Source organism: Mustela nivalis, assembly GCF_964662115.1.
Source record: "Mustela nivalis genome assembly, chromosome: 11".
Lineage (NCBI taxonomy): Eukaryota > Metazoa > Chordata > Mammalia > Carnivora > Mustelidae > Mustela > Mustela nivalis.
This window is the reverse complement of record NC_139030.1, coordinates 56078871-56101424: the sequence shown is the minus strand read 5'-3', so window position 1 is coordinate 56101424 and position 22554 is coordinate 56078871. Positions and strand designations below refer to the sequence as shown.

The 22554-nt window shown below is 38.2% G+C and overlaps 1 protein-coding gene across 3 annotated transcripts in view; it reads right to left on the bottom strand.

Annotated features, from left to right (window-relative positions):
* Nucleotides 1-22554, bottom strand: part of FAP (fibroblast activation protein alpha) — a 73446-nt gene that overhangs the window by 5058 nt on the left and 45834 nt on the right. For all 3 annotated transcript variants that reach the window (XM_082691252.1, XM_082691251.1, XM_082691253.1), the window contains 5 exons: nucleotides 18434-18481; nucleotides 12912-13010; nucleotides 12377-12446; nucleotides 11428-11622; nucleotides 6521-6575 (listed from right to left, as the gene is read on the bottom strand). In XM_082691252.1, coding sequence (XP_082547378.1) covers nucleotides 6521-6575; nucleotides 11428-11622; nucleotides 12377-12446; nucleotides 12912-13010; nucleotides 18434-18481 — 467 coding nt within the window. The remainder of the gene's footprint in view (nucleotides 1-6520; nucleotides 6576-11427; nucleotides 11623-12376; nucleotides 12447-12911; nucleotides 13011-18433; nucleotides 18482-22554) is intronic.

Sequence of the window (22554 nt, the reverse complement as noted above, 5' to 3'; positions counted from 1 at the left end):
CAGAAAAGTCAGTCAGAAAGGGTGAAAGAGGGAGAGGGAGAGCTTCACAGAGTGAGAGACAGGCAGACAGAGAGACAGACATGCTAATGAGGGCAGGTCAGTGGCTGGGGTCTATTCTTAACCCATGAAATACATGGAATATGGGGATAAGCTAAACAACTTTACTGAATTCACGAGTTAGAGGAAGAATTCTTCAACTAGTGTACAGTTGTATGTTTCCACTTCTGGGGAATTTTATTGAGGACCCTTGGTGACAAAACAGAGAATAGAAGAAGCAGCTTCCAATTATATCATGGCCTTTTTTTAATTATACATAGAGGAGAACTAAAACATGTTCTAATAGGGGAAAATATATTTTAAAAACAGAAGGAACAGTGGGTTTAAAAGTCATTTTGGTAAGTGAAAATTTTCACTTATAAAAATGATTTGCTTTGATTCGTAGGTTAGCAACGACTATTACTGAAATGGAAGTCCTCGCCTTCTTTCTTAATTTTAGGTTCAACTGAGAGGAAAGTCAGCCTGCGTTAGAAATATTTTTTGTGGTTTTATTGGAAAGGGGTGTTTACTACCAGTAACAATGGCGGGTCCCGCTGAAATAGCATGAAGTGAGATTGGAAATGGAAAGCATTTACACATAGCAAAAAGGGTTTTTAACATTTCTGTTCGAAACCTTGCAAATTATTAACCTGTCTCTCCTGAGTGATTAGAGAGAAGTGCTGTGCCTAAATAAAATTTCCGTGTTTCCAGGATGAATACGGATTGTCTCTAGGAATTTGTAAGAGCAAAACTAGTGTAGCAATAGCACAACAGAAGTAGGTGTTCTTTAAATTCTCAGGCAGCTTAGAAAAGCGATTCCTATTGTAGAAATGAAGAGGAAATAAAATAAACCCGCATTGACTTTTTTCTGCTCTCCCATGGGTGGGGCTCCAAGGCAGAGTGGGTGGCTGTCGCAAGCAAGGAACCCACGGAGCAGATTGGCCATGAGAATTCTAGAATTTTGTCCTTTGCACTTAGATGCCTTGCCATTTTGTTTAAACGAAGGATATCTTTAAAAACATTCTTAGAAGGGCACAGAATTTTGAGGGGTTTATAGAACGCTCTTATGTGAGCCATAATGCACAGTGGAACATTTTACCTACAGGCATAATAGTGAATAGCTAACATTTGTAGGGCCAAGGCTCTTGAAACCTTCTTTGAGGACCCACACACGCTGCTTCCCTTCTCCCTCCTCGGATGTTCCCCTGCTTGTCAGCTCTGCTGATGCTCTCTGCACCCTCCAGGCATGATCTTAGCCCCAGGACTTCCACAAACGCTGGTGCCCTCTATCTAGAACACTCTTTTTCCTGAAAGGGCCATGGCTCACTCCCTCCCATTTCATGTCTTAACTCAAAGAAAGTCACACCTGTCCTTCTCATCTACACCGCACCAACCCTGTATCATGCTCCTTTCTTGATTTGTTTTGTGTTTTACCAGAGCACTTGTCATCGTTTAATATCCTATTCATTGTACTTCTTTGTCCTGCCTATTGTCTTTCTTCCCAACTGTTCCCAAAGTCATAAAGGTAGACATTTTCATCTGTCTTCTTAGTGAATGTATCCCCAGCACTGACAACATGGCCTGGGACATGGGGGGGAAGAGAATCAGTATTTGTCAAGTATGTCACTTTCCTGTTAACTCAGCTCATCCTCACAGGGACCCGGTGAGGAAATCATGGCTGCCTTTCACAATGAGGAAGCTATGGCCCGGAGGGGGAGTCAGGCAGCAGCAGAGCTGGGATTCAAAGCCAGGACACCTGCCTCCTACAACCCATGACTTTCCTCTCTGTCCTTGCGATGGGGCAAACCTCGTCGGAGAACTTTAAGTTTGGAGTCGAATGTAGTCTCATTAGAGGTGCATTTGTCCTACTTTTACATCGTTGATTACACATAGCAATTCAAATTGCTTATAATTAGTCACTGGAAGAGAAAGAAACTAAGATTAAATCATGAACTAATGCTTATTCAACACCACCTGGCTAGGCCTATATTAACAAAGCAAGGCCCACAAATGAGGTTGTTATTCTAATAATTTAGGCAAAACCCCTGCTGCTCTTCAATTGTCAGAATAATTACTTCAGTTTTTCTTCACATAAACCAGGGTTTTGCAACCACAGCACAGTTGACATTTTTGGGCTGGATAATTCTTGTTTGTGGGGACCTGCCCTGTGCATTGTGGGATATTTAACAGCATCTCTGGCCTCGACTCATTAAGTGCCAGTAGCACACCCCCCCGACCCCCATGGCGACAACCAAAAATGACTCCAGACATTGCCAAATGTCCCCTGAGGGGCAAGATGGGCTGGTGAAGAACTGGGTATAGCAGACACTTCCTAGACATGGTGTCAGCTGCCTAGTGGGTATCTAATAAGCAGCTAAAAACTGAGCTACTGGATTTTGGTGTGAGAAATAAAAGGGTAAGATCAAAATGCCTCCTCTTCCCTTCTTAATCAGGATTATGGAGGGAAACATAGAATTTGCAGTTTATTTGTCAATTGACTACCAAAAATGTATGGGGTTAGCTACAGTATGTTTCTCAGACCGCTAACTTGCCCAACACTTCAGGGGAACAGATGCTTTCTTCCTTGGTATGAAATACAATAATAGTAGCTAAGTAACGCTTGCAGTCATTCTCAACATCTTTCTCTTTTGCATCTCCAGATTGCCACAGGTCCCTGCTTATTATACTAGAAAACAGCACTTGAAGCTCTGACCTCTTCCCACCTCTTACTTCACTTCCTAAATTCAGGCCCTTGGTATTTGTGGCCATTATTACTGCTCACCTAGCTCCTTGGCCCACTCCCTCCCCCCACCTCAGACCATCCTCCACCCTGCGGCCAAGAGTGTCTTTGTAAGACATCAATTTTATTCCCTATTCACTTTAAGAGCACATTTCAAAAAAGTATCCATGGAATCAAATACCTTTTGGTAATACTGTATTAATAAAAATGTAACAGGATTTTTTACTCTTCCTTCATAGAACTGATATACACTATTATGCAGAATTCATGATTTACCAAATTATTAGACCCAGGGGACCTTTTCCTGAAAAAGTCATTGGTACTAATAAGATACATTTGGGAGAACATTGACTTACAGGATTCAATTTAGTTAAAATAACATCATTGGTGTGTGGGATGGCCAAGTATTTTGTTAAACATTTGGGAAAAAAAAATTAATAAAACAAAAAGACAAAGTCCATTCCCTTGATGAGGTCATTTTCATGGGAGAAATCAATAGACATACAAAATAAAACATGGTAATTCCTAGAAGAGCAGTATAAGGAATTATTGGAGCACAAAGAAATTTGTATCTGAGTAGGGTTTTAAAGAGTAAGTAGGAGTTTTGCATTTTAGAGGAAGAGGAGCAGAATGGAAGAAGATGGACACATAGCAGGTGCAAGGAATAGGATTCAGAATAGCATGAGAGCAAGAACACACAGACAGAAGTCAAATCATTCCTAAGGCATGGGGAAAAGTGGAAAGAGATGAAACTGGAAAGAGCAGGTTACCGCCAGATTGCTAAGGGCTTTCCATGCAAGGAAGTAAGTTTGGGCAACAGGTCAAGGTCTTAGGAAACATGTAAGCATATAAGCAGAAAAGCAACATGGTAAAAACTGTGTTTTGGAGTAGCAACTTCATTAGCGACATTGCAGCTTGTGAGGCCCAAACAGGAAAGCTAGTTAAAAGGCAAATGGAATCGTTAAACCAATACCGCCCAATGGCCCATGGACCCAAAGAATCAGCATTACCTGAGATCATGTTAGAAGTACAAATCCTTGGGACTCACCCTGGGCTACTGAATCAGAATCTTTGGTGGAAGGGCCCTGGAAACTGTTTGAACAAGTTCTCCAGATGATGCTATGTAAGCTACAGTTTGAGAAGGTCTGCTCTGAATTACATATGAAGAAACTTGAACTAAAGCACTGGCAGTTGGGGATGATGAGAACAGATTTGGGTGTTGAAAGAAATTACTTACCAATGAAATGTTGGAGTCGGGGAGCAAGAGAAGTTGAAAATAGCCCTAAATTTACTAATGGGGGTGACTAGGAGTGTGGTGAGGTCCTTTAATAAAGATGAAGACTTGGTTTAAGGAGCTTATAACAAGTTTAGCATGTATGGGTTAGGCTTGAGGCCCCAGTAGGACATTTGGGATAGAAGGTCAGTGAGCACTTGAAATGTGGAGCTCAGAAGAGAGGCAGATGCAAGTGGCAGGGAGCTGACAGTCAGCACCATCTTTGAAATTACATGGGTTTCCCCAAGGAAGTGAAAAACAATGAGAGCCATGGCCAGACCCTGAAAAAGACTGACATTTAAAGAATGAATGGAAAAAATTTTAAAAATAATAAATAAGGAATGAATGGAGTGTGATGATCATGGAGACAAAGAAAAATAAGAGAAATGTGTTGCAGAGTCATGGATAGAGGCCATTCTCCTTTAGACAGTCTAAAAGTCCTCCTGCTATCTGGCTACGTACCTATTCAAACTCTGTTCTTCACCATTCTCACTATGTGCCTTACGCTTCTGAAGTTTCCAGCATCCAGACCAACCACACCCTATTCACTGATACCTCAGGACTTGGGCAAAGCTGTCTTCATTCTCTGGAATGCACCATTACTGACCTATCTTCCCTACCTCATTTCTGAATCTCCCCTTAGCTCTCCCAGCTAAAATTAATCACTCTTCTCCCTGGTGTTCTCTGCCACCACGTTGTATCTGTCTTAACACTAGGAACATTGCTGAGCAATGGCTTTTTTCCTCTCTGTTTTATCTAATAGAGGGCTAGGGCTACAATTTATTCATCTTTCCATCTTCTAAAGAACCTAATATAAGATCTAGTTGAGATCCAATAAAAATTTACTACATTGGTGAAAGAATGCATGAGTCAATGATCAGATGGACGGATTAAATAAATCATAAAGAAATCATTTTTAAAAAGTATAGTATTAAGGTCTTTTTCCTTCAGGCTCTTCTGGGCCCGGCTGATTTAGGGGCTGCCCAGATGTTGCATCTATCAGCAGTTCACTTATTTCTTTTTCTGTGTGTGCTTTCAGGAGTTCCCTCACAATCTCTGCCTTGTGGAAAGTAAGCAAGAAAGGGGATCTAATATGCTACATCTTCTAGAAGCATTTTCATAGACATGATGAGAATCTCTTATCGAAGAATTTCAGACTGATATGGATGTATTCTGGGGTGTTGTGTGGGTTCTTTAAATCATCCCACATAGATGGTTCTCTACCAAACTAATACCAGGATATTGTAGAAATGAAATTAAAGATTCCATTTTATGGTTATTTCAAAGCCTGCAGGAAAAGGAAAGTAAAACTGCACGAGAAATGTTAATGATTATACGGAAGGGTTCAGTGTGAAATCTGAATCTTTCAAAAATTTACTTCAGGAAATTTCATAAAAATGGATAGTAGGAGAGATCGTATCTGAAATATTTCACTATAAAAATATTTCATTTATTTCCACCCATTTGAATTCCATTCTGTTTAGATATTTAACATTTGATAGTTTTAAGAAGGACCAAATGGCTTGAAGTAACAACTTTCCACAAATTCATAACAGCTCTTCATCTGGTCACTGAGCTGAGAGCTGAGCCGGAGCCTGCAGGCTCCCTTCAATATTGGGTTTCATTCCCTCCATCTTGTGCAGGCCGCTCTCAGAGAAAACAGCCAAGAAAAACAACCCAAGCACAAATGGCTGCAAATTGACTTGCAAATGTACAAATTCAGACCAAAAAGTGAAACAGGAACTCTTCTTTGAAGGGTAATTATCATAATTTATAATGGGCAAATCTAAACTCTTTCCAATATTTCTCCAAACTTTCCAGTGACTTCATTGCCCATGATTGGGAAGTTTTGCCACTTCCTTTTAATGTGTATTTTGAGAACCTGCATAGCTTCTCACACATGGGCAATTATCTCCATGACCTATAACTCAGAAACTAAATTATACTTTTCTCTTGTTAGCACAAATTAATATTAGGTCTGGTAAAATAATTTGATTACAAAAAAAAAAAAAAAAAGAAAAACAAAAAAGAATCAAAACACCCAATATATGACTGGGATAGGCTAGGTACTAGGGAATTTATATTTTAAAAGTTCCTATGATTTCAAATGTTAGCGTAGCTCTTTATAAAAATGAAATGATGAAATGAAAAGATATACAGTAACTCTAAAATAACAAAAGAAATTAAACCTCTGATGAATATAGTTCAGTTCAGTTCATACAAAAAAAAAAAAGTAAAAATGTGTCAATTATGAGTTAATTTGCTATATGAGGAAGAAACTAACTGATTGGGAAAAAGGAACGCTTAAAGCCACCACTTTGAAGCCTAGATTATCTAAACTGACTGTTTCCATTGACAGATTAAATGATGTTGCAACATTAACATTTCATGAGAAACCTTATAAGCGCACACTTTAGAAAATTATGATTGCTGAACTGAATAACAGGAGTAAAACATATAAAACAACTCACCCAGCCCCATATGGCTATTCTTTTTTCATCAATGAAACCCATTTCTATGAATTTTCTAAAGTAAAAGAAACAAATTTTTAGAATTTTAAGTGTGTACACATGACATTTACTTCATTACACAAGCATATTTAATCCAAAGATTTAATAGAAACGCTCCATTTTCTTTGTTTAAACACACGCACAATAACACTGCACTTACAAATAATTAAAAGAATATTATCATGTTTTCTGCAAAAGATAAAACAGATCCTTTGGACTCTACCGTACATCTATTGGGTAGTACTTCTAGGGCTGCCGGTCTAGCATCCTGATTGCCTGAGTGAGTTACCTGGGACTTAACAAGGTCAAGACCCAGGCTTAATAGTAACACAGGAAGTCACAGCACCATGACTAGGACCAAATTTCCAAGTCCCCAGATTTGGGGAAAAAAAAAAAAGATTTTTGTTATTGGATGCTTTAAATTTTATCAATTTTAAATGCTTAGATGTTAATGATAATTACTACCTCGTTTTTGGTCACTTTCATCCATGGAAATATATCCATCCTCTCCCATTTCACACTTAGGTACTCTCAATTTATCATGGTGTTGATAATTATGAGTGTCTTTTAGGATATGGACATGATTCATTTGTGTTCCATCACAGAAGAGCCTTCCTTTGGAAACTCTTTTGAAAATAAATTTCTTAGGAGCAAGAGACCATACTGAAGGGCAACCTTTAAAAAGTCATGGGAAGCCTTTATAATGCAACTTTGCAAGCTGGTATAAGATAGGAATGTTTTAGGCTAATTTATCCCATTCTTCCTTGAGGTTGGTGTTCTAGAGCAATTGTGATTTATTTTGGGAATGGTTTGATAAAATCTCAGGGAACGCTCAGGGGAAAAAAAAAAAAAGCAGTGGAAGAAAAAAGTAAGGCGGGGAAGAAAAAAGTAAGGTGGTTGAGCCATTGCAGAGACCCGGATGGACAGTAACAGGAAGGAGGGGAGAGAACAGAGTAACATAGGGAGCCAGAAAAATACTATTTTTTCGTGTTCCCTTTAGTTATGTTAATGCTCTTTCTCATTCTTCTCTGGAAGTAAAAGTGGAGTGGCTTCATTAGTTGAATAATGAAGTTTCTTACAGGGATTTCACAGCAACCATTTTGCTCGTTGCATGGATTCAACATGCACGTTTCCAATGCACAGAGTAGTTGGGCAAATGCCCGGGACCAACAGATGGGAAGAAGCCCCGTCAGTCACAGCTTACCCTACACCGATTCTGAGGGACACTGAGGAGTCTATGGGGAAGAGATGCAGCAGCAAATGGAAAGTTGCTACCTGTGTGGATGCTGTTCATGATAAAACAGAGAAAATGTACAGCAAACTGTGGCATTTCAGCAATTCTTCCGTTAACTTCAGAAGCCAAATGAAAGAAGAGCAGGTTCACTTTCTTTGTTAGAAAAAGAAAAACTTTCCACGAGTGCTGGAAGACAGTTCTGAGCCATAAAATCAATTTCGATTTTATGATCTCCCAGAAACTAGCAATCATATTGCCTTGCATCTGGGGTAAAAGCAAATAGCAGGTGATACATGGGAGCAGGAAATTCTTAACAGCTCCCTTCCTCGGTTTATTCTGGAAGGATGACATTTACAGGAAATGATAGTGCAATAGTTAACGTGAAAATGAAACATTAACACTTAATGTGGCAGGACTAGGTTAAAGGTTAGCTAGATAATCTGAGCCCTTCCAGGCCAACAGGTCTCCATAAAATTCACCTCCAAATTCTCAAGAGCTCTCAGAAGGGTTATCAGAAACACTGTTGATCATGTAGTTAAAGACAAATGTTAGTAACATATGAAAAAACATTTTGGAGGCTGGACTGAACTTTACATGTTTTCTTGCATAAAAATGGCCCTAGACAAAAGGTTAATTTGGAATCCTAGGGATCAATTCTTACTCTGTTTTGGAATTGTTTTTATTGATACCATGTATAACAGTATGATACGATATTTTCTCACCAACAACCTTCTGGATATTGTGGGAAGTGTGGGAATATCAAAAGTGCCATATATATGCCAAATGAGTAGAACTGACCCTGTAACTAAGGAACATTCATGAGTCCTACCTATGTACCATTTGCTCAGAAGCCTAAGGGAAGCAGTTCCTAGTTTCACTTGTGTTTTGACCTCACAAGCCTCTCCTTTGAAGCATTCTCTTTTGTGTAGTCAAAGTTGTGAGATTGTCTGGCTTCTTCTTCTTTTTAAGCCTGCTTTGCTTTGTTTAAATCTATTTATTGACCCAGACAAGTATTTACTGTTGTTTCCAAATATGTACACATGATTTCCTTTACGTATGTTTAAAAAATTTAGCCAGATTACATTTTATATGAGATCGAAGGGGACACATTTCATTTTCTTGTGGGAAGGTAATTTGAGGGTGGCCGTAAAGGCATTACAATCCCAATTCCCATGTCAGACATTCAGTGTCTGATTCCTAAAACACTTCCTGGGATTATCGTATAAATCTACCCATTTTAGCTTTTGTTTTCTCAAAGCATCAGGTTCCAAGGCATCCCTTTCACTTTTGCAAAACGACGCTTTCAAGCAAAGCCAGGCCAGTCCCAAGTGCATCTCTACTGTTGTCTATTTTCTTTGCACGGGCCACATAGCCTCCCTTGGTTCACTAGGCTGTTTACCAAAAGTTCCATCTAACAGCAATGCCATCTCTTCAGAGTGTGGGGGTGGGGTTGCGGGGGTTAACCCGTTTACAAAGATTGTAAGTGCACTGAAAGTAGAAATTGTAAATTGCACAATTTTATACAGAGTGGATCGCTATGGCATATATTAATATTTGATCTGTTGTTGTCGAATGGCTGAGCAAATGAGTGAACATATGCCTGCTCTATAGCAGGAAGACTTTCTTCAGATTCCATCCTAAAAATGGCTCAGAGAAGGTAAAGGTAGCCAACTACTGCCTCTGGTCTATCTACAGTTCTAAATGCCAAAGACATTTATATTATTGTGAAAATTGGTACAATTTGTGGCTTCATGTCCTATATATTGAACATCAGAAATAACAATTTTCGTTAAGGTCTCTACACGGGTTTCAGGTTTAAATTTTCATTCCATCCAAGAAACACGATGAGAATCTATCGGTTCTCTTTCTTGAGGTATTCTTAAATGCAAATGCTGCAATTTGGGTAGTAAATGAGTGCACTCAGAAATAGGATGATGTATTGTGTTGTTATCAGTAGATTGTGATGATGGTGATGATAAGTTTGTTTTTTAACCAGTGCCAAAACAAACCACTTTTTAGTTCTACCAACTTTGGAAAAGATCCAGTTGAATTACAAATGAGGTGTAATCTACATCTGGCTTTTGATGTAGTCCCAGGGTTGTGGTGCCCTTGGGTGTTTACTGCACAGTTTAAGTACAAATAGATCTAACCCACGGGGCAAAAAAATAAAATAAAATAAAAATAAAGGAAAAAAATTCCTTAAAGAATTAGGTCTGTAACGCTGACAATGGTGTTCATATTTCCATCAAGGCACAAGGCAGTCTTTATGTGAGAAACCAGTCTCTTGGAAGACTTTTCTTTGAGCTATCTCTTCTATACCTCTCCATCAGGCAGAAGATTCTCCTAAACAGGTTAATAGCAGACAGGCCAAAAATCTGGATCAGCAAGAAAGAGGGAGCCTCCTAGAAATTAGGCATGAAGAATGCCCACAGATTGTGCAGTGTTATTTAATAATCCACTTATTCACTTGTCAGATTTTACTCAAATAGGCTGCTTTTAATTGAATATTGTATATGTGTGTGTATATTACTGTTCACAGAATGGAAGAAAAACTTGAAAACAGATGGGTTATGATTACTTTTCTATTTTTAAAAATAATTACTTGTGAGTCTAAACTCTTCTGGTGTGATTAGAGACAAAAATACAGAAAAGTATTGTCTGGGCCTGGCGCCTAGCTGTTAAATACAATCTTCATTGTGTATGCTATACTGAAATCAGTAACTAATAATGACATTATGATGATCAAAGGAATTTACCAATGAATTTTCTAAATTGCTCTTTGCTGTGAAAGAGTGTTTGACCTTAGGCTATTACGCACACATATACATCCACGACTAAGGGTCCACTTGGCCTGTGTTAGCTTTTACATTTGTAAACTACTGTTCTCTAACTTTTACATACCCCCAGCCTAATAAGAGAAACACAACAGCTGTAGAGAACTGTCCAGAAGAATCAAGCACAGTGTTTCTAAATAAACAACAATTTTGGTGACTATATTCTTTTTTGTTTCAGAAAAGATGATGGAGACACAAATTATGATTGAGAATGTAATTGAGAAGAATTCAGATTATGAGTCTGTCTTCCCTATGAATGTTTCCATAATATAATTTGTACTACATAAAATGAATTTTTTGTCAAATAAAAACAAGAAAACACTTTTATGCTAACACAGCTGAACTTCGCAGCTAGCTTAATTACAAAAGAATGCCTAGCATCTGTACGGATAGAGTGTTGATGAAATCTTGGGAGGAATTTCTAAATTTATGAGCCAGAATCCACAATGCTTGAGCAAATTCAGATGTTTGGCTGTCTATGGACCATCCCCAGAGTTATACAATTTTTTGTGTGGGAACCATGTGAATAAATGAAAGGATATCAGAATGACTGAAACATCAAACAAGAGTTATTTGTCATTTATCACTATAAATCATGTTTCTACATTTTTATTAGTTCTTTTCCATCAGTAGTTTTTTTCTCTTATTGGGCAAAAATATCTCTTTAAGCTTAATGGTAATTTTAGATAAAGTTAGGAAAATAGACAAAAAGAATGACATCATTAAAGATGGAGAAACCCAACAGTGATTGCATGACTTTTGTTGCGCATCAATTTCTGTTTGAATAAGAAGGTGCTCACCTGACCGCTGTGATCTGGTCCTCAACTTCATAAACACCCAGCTTTCGATATACTGCATACAGGAGTTTGTCACCTTGGAAAGCTGTTCCTCGGCCATCCACCAAGGCAATGACTATCCCTTCCCTACTTGCAAGATAAGAAATCCAACTAATAGCAAATACAGACCTTACGCTCTGACTGCAAGGACCACCATACCTACAGAAAAAAAAAAAAAAAAAAAAAAAAAAAAGAATCTTGGATTCCTTTGTAAAACTCAACTTCACATCATGGCTAAGAATTGCCTTTAGTATTTCCCAGTACATTTGTATAATAAAATTTCAATAACAGTGGCATTAGAACTGGCTCAAAATCAAGAGAGGACCAGGCTTTTCCCAGAGGTTTGCTACAAGGAAGTTGTTTTGGGACACAGCCTCTCCTATTCCCCAAAACGGATACATCTAGGGTTGGCATTTCAAGGAATATGTGTGGGTTTTTCGTCATTTCTGCCACCTGCCACTTGCTAAAAGCAGGCATAAGATATACTAAAAAAAATGCATGGTGTTTTAAGCAAATTGTGTGTAGGTCAGCACTGATTTTGGGTGTGATTCCACTAAATGTATTCCATTCCCTTATTTCATTTCTAACTCACTTACATAAGACATTAAGATGATTTACAATATTTTTTGGCTGCAATTTCTCTATCTCAAAGGTATTCTGACACATTCGGCAATTTGCCATACAAAGGAAATTCAAGACAGCGAATGCAAGCCAGTCCATCTAAAATCCCCAAACTTCCTCAATCTATTTTAAATAGCCATATTTTATTTACTCTGATTAGTTGAGGAATATATAAAAACAGCATCAATAGGAACTGTTACCAAGGAGAATGGTTCATTCTATCTCATAAATGTGTATTTAATTCAACATATTTTCAGTAAATAGTTTTTACACCAAAGAAAATATTACATACACTTGAATTAGCAAGGGATACTTCTTTGATCTGTCAAATTGAGGAGGAAGAATCATCTTGTACCATAAAGCTTGGGGGAAAAAAAAGAAAAATCTTCATTCCACTATATTCATAGCATTATTTATTTTTCTTTAATAACAAGATAACAAAATCAATTCATAACTAGTAAATTGTAAAAAATCAAGAATATATTATAAGTTGATTTTTACTACATATTTTTGCCAAATTTATAAATTACTAGAAATTTTGAGTTATTGTCTTTCTAGAAGCACACACTCTAAAATTAAAATTAGATAAATTCTTTTTAAAAAAATACTAGTGTTGAAATGGAGCTACAGAAAAGTATAAGATCAACTCTATTTACAAACATATTAAAGATCTTTTGTGAAACTCTATTGTTACAGTAAGATTGTTTTACTTAAGATTTGATACTATAAGGTTTGGATTATAATATTTACTCTATGCTTTTTGAAAAGAAAGCAGGGTAAGTGTTCAGCTTCATATTTGTAAATGAGAAGTTTTTAAAAGATCTTACTAATGTCATCCACTTCAAGTTTCTTTATTTCCTCCTTAGGCAGTTGGATATTTTTCAAAGCATTTTCCAATTCTTTGTTTTCTTCCAGGATTCTAATTTCTTTAAAAAAATAAAATGTTCATTTTTCAATTAATAGCATTCCAGAAGAAAATTCCTTTATTAAAATTCTTTTGGCTTTAACATAGATGAAACTGAAGCTGTATAAGGAACTGAATAAGAAGTTATATATTGCTCGCCAAACAATTTATCTGTTGTTGACAAAATTAAAAAAAAAAATAGGATAAAAAAAAAAAAGAAGTTATATATTGACAAGTATATTTTTAACCCAGCCTTTAAAGCAGGTATGAGTGTATGAGGACATTAATCATTGCCTCCTGAACTGATCTTTATGGCATCAAAACACAATTTGGAAAGATTCACAGAGGCAACAATGTTTATTCACCATATTTTCTCATCTCCGATTTTCTAACATGAAGCTATGACCTGAGTAGGGGATTTGTTTTTTTTAAATCATCTACTAAGAATAAAAAAGTAATAGAAGTAAAATCTATATTGCTGAGATCTCAAATTAAAATGGGGGGAGCCTAGGTTGGTTAAGTTGGTTAAGCATCCAAGTCTTGATTTTGGCTCAGGTCATGACCTTAGAGCTGCTCAGCAGGGGGTCTGCTTGGATGCTCTCTTTCCCTTTCCCTTCGCTCCCCCCCACCCCTGCTCATGCATGCATGCTTTCTCTTTCTTTCTCAAATAAATAAATATTTAAAAAAGATTATGTAGTCACAAAATTTATTTTTAAAATTTCAATGTATAAAGTCAAATACTCTTTCTGTGATTTATTTATTTATTTATTTATTTATTTATTTATTTATTTATTTTAGATAGAGAGAAGGGGGGAGTGGCAGACAGAGAGGGAGGGAGAGAATCTTAAGCAGGCTCTATGCCCAATGGATGAGCCAGATTCAGGGCTTGATCTTTCAACCCAGAGATAATGACCTAAGCTGAAATCAAGTCAGACACTGAACTGACTGAGCCACCTGGGCACCCTAACATATATTTCTTCTTAAATCTTTTCCTGTTGTACTTAACTAATATAGGATATGCCTCCCTTTTTTGTAATTGAATTATTTTACATCCTATCCATTCAGATCATTTTTGTCAAGGTAGTTATACATCTTAGTAAAATAACAATATATGCACACTCTGATCTCTTTCTGTTTTTCACCTTAAAGGATCTTCAAAAAACCTGCTGCTTATATTTGTGCTTAATTATGTTTCACACTTTAATCTTTGAAACTGAACAATCTATTGATCTCCTGATGCTGTAGTTTGGTGGTATATGCAAATGGGTTTCTAGCAATTGAGGGTTTTTTCAAGTTATATTTTGAACTAGAATTGATTCTAGTTATCTTCTAGAGAAAAGATAGATTTTCATATAGCATGTGGAGTTTGTCAATTTATTTTTCTTAAAAGAAGGTCTGGATGACTTCTGAGATACGGCAGTTTTTACAAAAGACATCCTGTGAACTTCTTGTTTTTGTGCCTTTTTTAAAGTGGTCCTTGAAGATAGGGAACTGGAGGAGTACTTGTAACTACAGTAAGTTTGCCAAACCACTTCCCTTGTAACTCTCAGTTTTCATATACTCATGGCATTTTGTTCCAACATGTTATATTTAATCTTAGAATAAGTATAGATGTTTTGGTATGAGTTGTATAAGATACATAATAAATTTCATTTTAACTTTGGATAATTCATCGGGAAAGAGATACTTGTGGCATCTTAAAAGTTAAAATAAAAAAAAACCAAAAACCCCCCAAAACAAACCAAAAAGCCCCCATTGAATATACAATTCTAAGTACAATGGGGCCAGCTCTTCATTCTCCCTGTGTGGGTTCTATGTGAGGAGCTATTACGGATGAAGGGAATCCTGAGTGGAGCAAGTACACAGAGTGACTGCGTTATAATTGATTATTTATTTGTTTTCATATTTTACTTATTATTATATTTATAATTTACTTATTTACTTTTATCATTTTACCAACAGGTACTGGAAGTCAGAAACTCTACCCAAGTGTTGCCAGGTTGGTTAGAGTTTGATTCCTCCATTCTTTACCTAGCTATTGAACCTTCCTAATTCGCGGCTTACTGAAATGCCAAAGTTAATTCATAAGCTTATTAATGCTCTATAGTTCAGAGAAATATCTATACATATGGTAACTTGGCAATTTTCCCACCCCTTGGAGCAAAATGGGATCTCATAGGCCTGTAGGCAGTGGGGGTGCCAACTGGGCTTCTCCATGTGGCTTTGCATTCAAAGCCTGTAACGTGGAAGGAAGGCTACCGCTCAGAGCACCTTTCACCTTATTTCACTCATCATTCTGTCCTCGGTCCCTAGCATACTTATTACCCAGTACATGCTATGTGTGCGTATGTGCTCTCTGTTGGTGGACTCTTCATTATGATGAAATAAAGAAGGAAGAATGATGGATGTAAGAATTTTTTGTTTTAATTATATTAGCTACTGTATTTTGCTTACTAATTAAAGTATGTGAAGTATTTATGGAAAAGCTGATAAATGAGGTCATTTGATCAGTTGGGTAATTGTAATGAGCACCTGTGCCTGAAGCAACTAAGCCTCCATTAGGAGGTCTATGTCAAGTGTCAACTCTTCTGGGTTTCTAAAGCGCCTGGTTCGGGTCCTGTGTTATTTTCAAATGCTCTTACCCCACTTTGCTGATGAAATGAAGCCACTGCACAGTTCTCTGCAATGTCTACAAACTTTCATACAATTACAATAGTAATTTCTTCATTCTCGCTCAGCACAATGCCAAAGATGAATCTCCACCTGTCTCTGGACTCCTTTTTCCCGACTTCTTGGGGACCTCCCTCCTTTATGTCTTCGACCCTTTCTGGTCTCCTAATTTCTTCCATCAGCATTTAAACCATGCTCAAATGTTTATTATCTTTCAAAAAAAAATTAAACCTCTATCAACTGCTTCCAGTCATCACCCCACCTCTGTCCTCCTCTCCTCAGGGAGGTCTGCTGAAACGATTCTCTTTTTACTTGTGTCCTATCAAGCCTAAACTTGCTTCAATCTGGCTCCCACGCCCACTGTTTCTCTGCAACTGGTCTGACCAAGCCAATGGTAATCTCCCTCTTGCTAAATTCATTGATTCAGAGCTGGTATCACTTCACTCCCTGTAGCACTGGACACGGATGAGCCCTCCCTCTTCCCGAGATTCTCTCCTCCCTGCATTCTATGATACCCTACTCTCAAGGTTATTCTCCCTCTGTTCTTCTCTCTGTCTCCTTCATAGGTTCATTTTTCTCTTCCCATTTCTCATGTTGGTATTCCACACAGCTTTATTCCTACTCTGTGGTCTTATCCACTTCCATGGTCTTAGTAACTGTGGATTTCATAAATTAAAATGAAATGACTTCTTGTTCCTCATCTTCAATCCAGTGTCCAGATCCAAAACTCTGTCATGCCAGGAGAGCTCCACTTGGCTATCCCATTGGCATCTCAAGCTCAATATTAAAAAACAAAATTCATCATCTCCCCCAAAACGTTCTTTTGGCTGCAAATCCCTCTTCCAGTAAAAAGCATTAATATCAATCCACTTGATCAAGCCAGACATCTAAGCAGCGTTAATTCCTCCTTTATATCTGTGAGTTTCCAGTTTGATGTATCAATCATTAGGAGACACTTCTTAACCCCCAAACCCCAGATATAGTACTCTGCTTATGTGCTTTCCTGCTCTTTTTCCTCCATCCTAATCATTTGTTCCACTATATTACCCACTCACATGTTTGCATTCTCCATTGATTTATAATCTCCTTGAGGACACGGACCATATCTAATCTGTTCATTTTAAGGATCTAGTATCCAGCACAATGTCTGACTTAATGTGATAGGCGCTTAATAAATATCTGTTGTGTAAAGATTTCTGGCACCAAATGCAACAGAAAATGAGTGAGAAAAAAACCCTGCCGATAAACAGAAGACCTAGCATCAGCTCTAAAAAGCTGCTTATCTGAGAATTATTTAAAATTTCAGATTCCCTAGCCCAATCTAAGATCTACTGAACTGGAATTTCTGGGGAGGGCCTGAGCATCTGTATTTATAATAAATGTCTCTGGAGAATTTCATCACGAGGCGAGTTTGCAGAACTGTGTTCTAAAAAAATCACATTCTATTCGAGGGTTAGAAAACATATAAATACATATGAGAAACGAGAGTGACATGAGCACTGCACCTATTTTCTAAGTATTGGGTGAAGTAATAACACTTTTGTATGCAGTACTGAAATTGGTATCTGGCAGGAATAGGAGAAGGATAATAAGAATGTGGAAATTCATGCTCTGAAAAAAGGAAGGCTGACCTTTAGCTGTCATGATAAAATGGGAATCATACATTTATGGGAATTTCCATTAAAACAAAATCTTACAGATTTGAATGTAGTATTGCTTTAAAATGTCTCTTACTGAAGGTTGAGATGAGCCATGCTGAGAAATACAATCTTTTATTCTTCAAGATATGTCATTATTAGACATGAAGTTAAAAAAAAAAAAAAAACAACCAACCAACCAGACAACAACAAAAAAAACCCCACAACTTCAAAATGACACTAAATTCATAGCACCTCTGTTATAATACCTGACCTTCCCAGAGCTTCTGAATTGACTCTGTTTTTCCTCATTACCTTATTTTCACCTATTTTATTTGAGCCATTGTGTTGGCAGTCAAACTAACCCCTGAGCAGTCTCCTGACTTTCACCGAAGCTGTCCAGGGAGGAGCACAGGCTTGAGTCCTGAAGTCCCTCATTATCCCTCATCTCCCTCCACTTCAACCCTATAACATTGTTCAGCACTAAATCAAAAGACAACGGGACAACTGTGGGAAGGGTATGGGGGTAATCCCACACTCGCATCACTCTGGTGAGAGCAACGATGGTCATCTTTGATCTGGAAGTATTTTGAACCAATATCACAGATATGGGTTGGAGGAGGACTGTCTTGATAATAGCTAAAAATGGGAAAAGCCTCTAAATCTGAGGGATTTCATTCGTAGCAACAGTGTGATGTAGCTGTTAGAACAAAAGAGCCAGCATGATAGTCAGACACCCTCTGCTTTGAACTGGACTTAGATCTGGAATTTGTCTCTAGTTTGGAATGTTGCAGTGAAGTAGAAATTCTTATTTGGGAGGGAGGTTGTGCTAAATACCTAAGTTTCCTTCCAAAGCTAACCGCCTGTGTTTTTGATAAAGCTGACTGGGGAAGACAGCATGAATCCCTGTGATATAACTCATCTGTGTGATGCCAGGTTCTTACTGCAAATAATATTAGATTTCAGAGGGTCAGATTTGACTCAAAGGATATCCAAGTCTATGTGACTATAGGCTCTATGACCACAAGATTCCAACACAGTTCCCCTTGTGGGTGTGGGGAAACTACCTTGCTGCCTCCAGCATAATGTCACCCAGAGTTCAGGATTTTTTTAGACAAGAGCATGCAAGTTAGCGTACCTTGATCAGTGTGGCCGTCATGAAGGGTGGAAATCGGGAGGCCAGGGCCTGTGCACAGCATGAAAACAAAAACATGCTTTAGCATAACACTGAGTTTCCAATAAGAAACTGGTCATATTTGTGATTAATGTCAAGCTCAAGTATATCTCAATTCTGCAGCTACTTTTTTTCCCATGGAGAAGTAAATATCACCTTTTAAGTTACATTTAAACAACACATGAGATCAGAGCTCAATTAAAGAATAGATGTGAGAGAAGAGTTGATTGTGAGCTTTTCCAGGAGTGATCTTGAATAGCCCAGATCTCATTACACAAATAGCCCACAGGATCTGCCATGATAAATGGCCATCTGAGAAGACATCATGTTGTAAGGGCTAGTATTAGCTGTGTCTTTATTATCTGATAATCTTCACCAGCACCCAGATGATACTTTCCATCTGGCTTCTTGGTCCAATGTTCATTTTATTTTGATGGGTGGAACCTATCACCTTCCCCCCACCCCTGACTTTGTAATCAGTAGATGCAGTGATAAATGTATATAGCATCTGTTACCTATATGCTGTGGTAGGTGATATTCCCTGGGAAAGAGACCCAGAAGTTTTGTGGCCCAGAGGTTTTCCTGGGGGGAGTATTAGGATGCTCACTTCTGGGAACAGAAGGATGGGGTGGTGAGGGAAGGTGGGCTTTAGTGCAGTCAAAACACAAACCTTACCAGACCCCAAAGGGAATCTGGAGCTGAATGATTGGCAGAAAGGCCTCCATGTACCAACATGGCCGGCTTTTATACCCCATATTGGAGCAATCTTTGGATGCAGCATGGGATGAGATCGATTCCTAGGGTCGGGGCTCAGCTGTGAGCTGCCGGTGGCTACCAGCACTCTCAACAGCTGGTGGAATGAGGGATTCGGTCCTGAAATGGAGGGGGTGGTTCTGGGTGGCATACTAGTGTCCACAACATACCACAGTACAAACTCGGGTGCTCTGTGCAGAAACAGGCCATTTTAACAAGATCTATAAAAATTAAACACTAATTATCTCTAACTTAGTTGAACCATAAGATACAATAATACATGGAATTGTACTTTTAAAAATTTTTTTATTTTTGTTAAGTAGGCACCACACTCAATGTGGACCCCAATGGGGGACTTGAACTCAATGACCCTGAGATCAAGACCTAAGCTGAGATCAAGAGTGGGAAGCTTAACTGACTGACCCACCCAGGGGCCCCTTGAAATATACTTTTAAAGGATAAATTTGCCCTGGCAGTCAATGGGTTAAAAGACACATTATGGAGGTTGGAGGTAGAGGTTCATTTGTACTCCTGATGCCTCTTCCTTCTTTGTGGAATATCATTAGAGTAGCACTCTGGATCCCAAGCAAGCTGAAGGGGGATAACCTTTTTGATGAGTTCTCAGAAGACCTGGCTGTAAGTAACTCCTTCTTCTGCTTTATTCCTGGCTTCTTTCTGCCTGTTCTTGAAGGGATCCTCAGTGCTCTAAGTGGAACAATGCTGGGGTCTGTGGGGAAGCCAGTGGCTGTCTAGTTGCAGCCATATTATCTTTACAGGTAATAAAGCTAATATTTTAATTTCCTGCCTGACTCATTAGCCTGACTTGAGTATGAGGAGAAGGGATATTATTTATTAGACTTTCTCAAAAAATAATTCTCTATTGTGTGGAGTTTCAAAATTTTATAGAATTTAATTTCAGAGATTTTCATTTTGACCAGCTTTTCTTCAAAGTTATTAGAAGGCACAAACATATATTATATTTTTGGTCAAAATGTAAGGAAATGAAACATGAATCTGAATTTCTTGACTTCAGTCAACCAGCAACCACCCTATGGAATTTTCATGGGTATGTGGCTTCAGTAGTGACAACTAGCATATCTTTTTTGGCCAAGTTCTGAGACAGACTAATGACTGTCCACTCTGGATACAAACGGCCTGAGCGTGTGGTTGCAGTGACTTAAAAGCCTCAATTGTGTGGAGTGCCTCCTTTGCATTACTTCTGTTTCATCAGCATCAGGAAGGGGATTTTTACCTATTTAATCCTATTATCTGGAATTTACTCACCATCTCTTGGAGAGTTTGAAGTTACATAATGAGGCTTTACTCTTAGTCCTAAAGGGAAAGATTTCAAGGTTTTTCTTATGATGGCTCAGTGACTCATTTTACTGGAGCTTCAAAAACACCAGACGATGTGATGCTTCCCACACAGTATATTTTTTGCTAAATGGGAAATTACCATACTGCCGAGCAAGAGTGAGTGTGGAAAAGTCAGGCGATTCAAGTTCTAGAAAGGACTCTTCCACCAACTTTTGAGGAGAGCTTAGTCTTTGCTTCTTTATCTTTCCAGTGGGCACTCAGACTCAGGCAGATATTAGGAAGACAAAGTGATATAAAAAATGGTAGAGTGTTTCAAAAAGGTTTGAAGCATTATACAAATGCAGAATGCATAAAAATATAAACGAATGTATGCAAGTGTAGGGTCACTGAGGTCTCTGTGGGTAAAAATGTCAGCATAAGAACAAGTTTTTTGTTAGGCCTTGCAAAAGGCAATGGGCTTTGATCTTCTTTAGCATGGATGTCCATTCAACCATTATGCATTATGCACAATTATTGTGCAGTAACCATTTTTCTTGGCCTTATGAATGTAAAGATGAAAAGAAAGGAGCCTCTGCCTTCAGGAGAGAAAGACAAACAGATGACTCAGTATAGTTAGTTCAATGATACTAGATGCCTGGCATGTAAAGCTTTCAAATGTTGAAAAAATTGCATATAATTTGAGTTGGGTTGAAAAATGTTGCATATAATTTGAGAAGGACATTTAATATATATCTTTAAGTGCCATCACCACAATCAGTGCATATAGTCATGAACAACAATCTCTTGGCTTTTCAAAGATGTCATTGACTCAACATTTTGTGAAAGTAGTTGTATCAACTCGTGCCATTCTTAAAGGGACCATTTGAGTTAAAATGTTTATGCACTTTCACAGTCAGTAGAGCAGGGGCTGGGCTTCTGGAGCCAGGTGATAGGGATGAGGAAAGTGGCATGACAAGGCAGCCTTCCTTCTAGGAAGTGAAGAACGTGGGGTCTGCCGAAACTGGTCAGGGATCTCTATCAAAGATTCCATTTATTGTCTCAGCTACCTTCCACCGGGAGTTGATACCAGAAACAGTCGAGTGGCATCTAGCTCATAATAACATTCTCTGTTGGCTGTTCCTCAGCAGGAAAACTCAGGGATTAGTTAGGGGGATGGGGGAGAGAATGGAAAAATAGATATTTCTCAGTCCGTTTTCCAAATCTCCATGATGCCTACTGAGACCCCAACATATCTCATTGATCTACTGATGCCTAACTTAACCTTTTTCATGGCTTGTCATATGTTCAAGATATAGATAAGGTGTTATGCATAAAATAAAATTATTTGGATGGAAATTACTCACTAAGCTTACACATGGCCTAAAAAACCTGAAAGTATTTGGTCTACTTTATTCCTTATGACCTTTTACTATTCGAATGAATTACTTATATTTCCCTAATTTAGAAAGGACCTACGAGGTAACAAAAGTTTACTTTCCATCCTTGCTGAAACTATAGCTCAAAGAAATAGTGGCCTCCAAGGGAAGGAGTTCAGGTTTCTAGGGCATTATTCTTTCCCCTGGCTGTTGGAGTTTGACATTTCTCCAGGCAAATGGGGCCAAAGTCCAGCAACCATTTTAATAGGGATGGCTTCTTTCCGTGAAACTGCTCAAGTCTTGCTCTGACAGTGGGTAGCTGGTGTTTGCATATAACGTTAACGTCATGCTGCTGTGGCACATGGTCGGCAAGAGCTTGGGATCTGCAGTCAACACCTCCCTGCTCCCATTCTGGCTCTGCTGCTTACCAGCAGTGTGGATCATTTGCAAGTCATTCTATTTCCTCAACTGCAAAATATCGGGATAAAAATGCTCTCCAATCTTCCTTTCATTTTTTTCCCCATAAGCGTTAGATAAGATAACATAGGTAAGATCCCCCATATATAACAAGTGTTTGATAACCTGTCGTTTAGGATTGATCAGAGGACGATGGTGACAAGGACAACAACATTGGCCATGGGGTGGCAGAGCTCGTGGCGG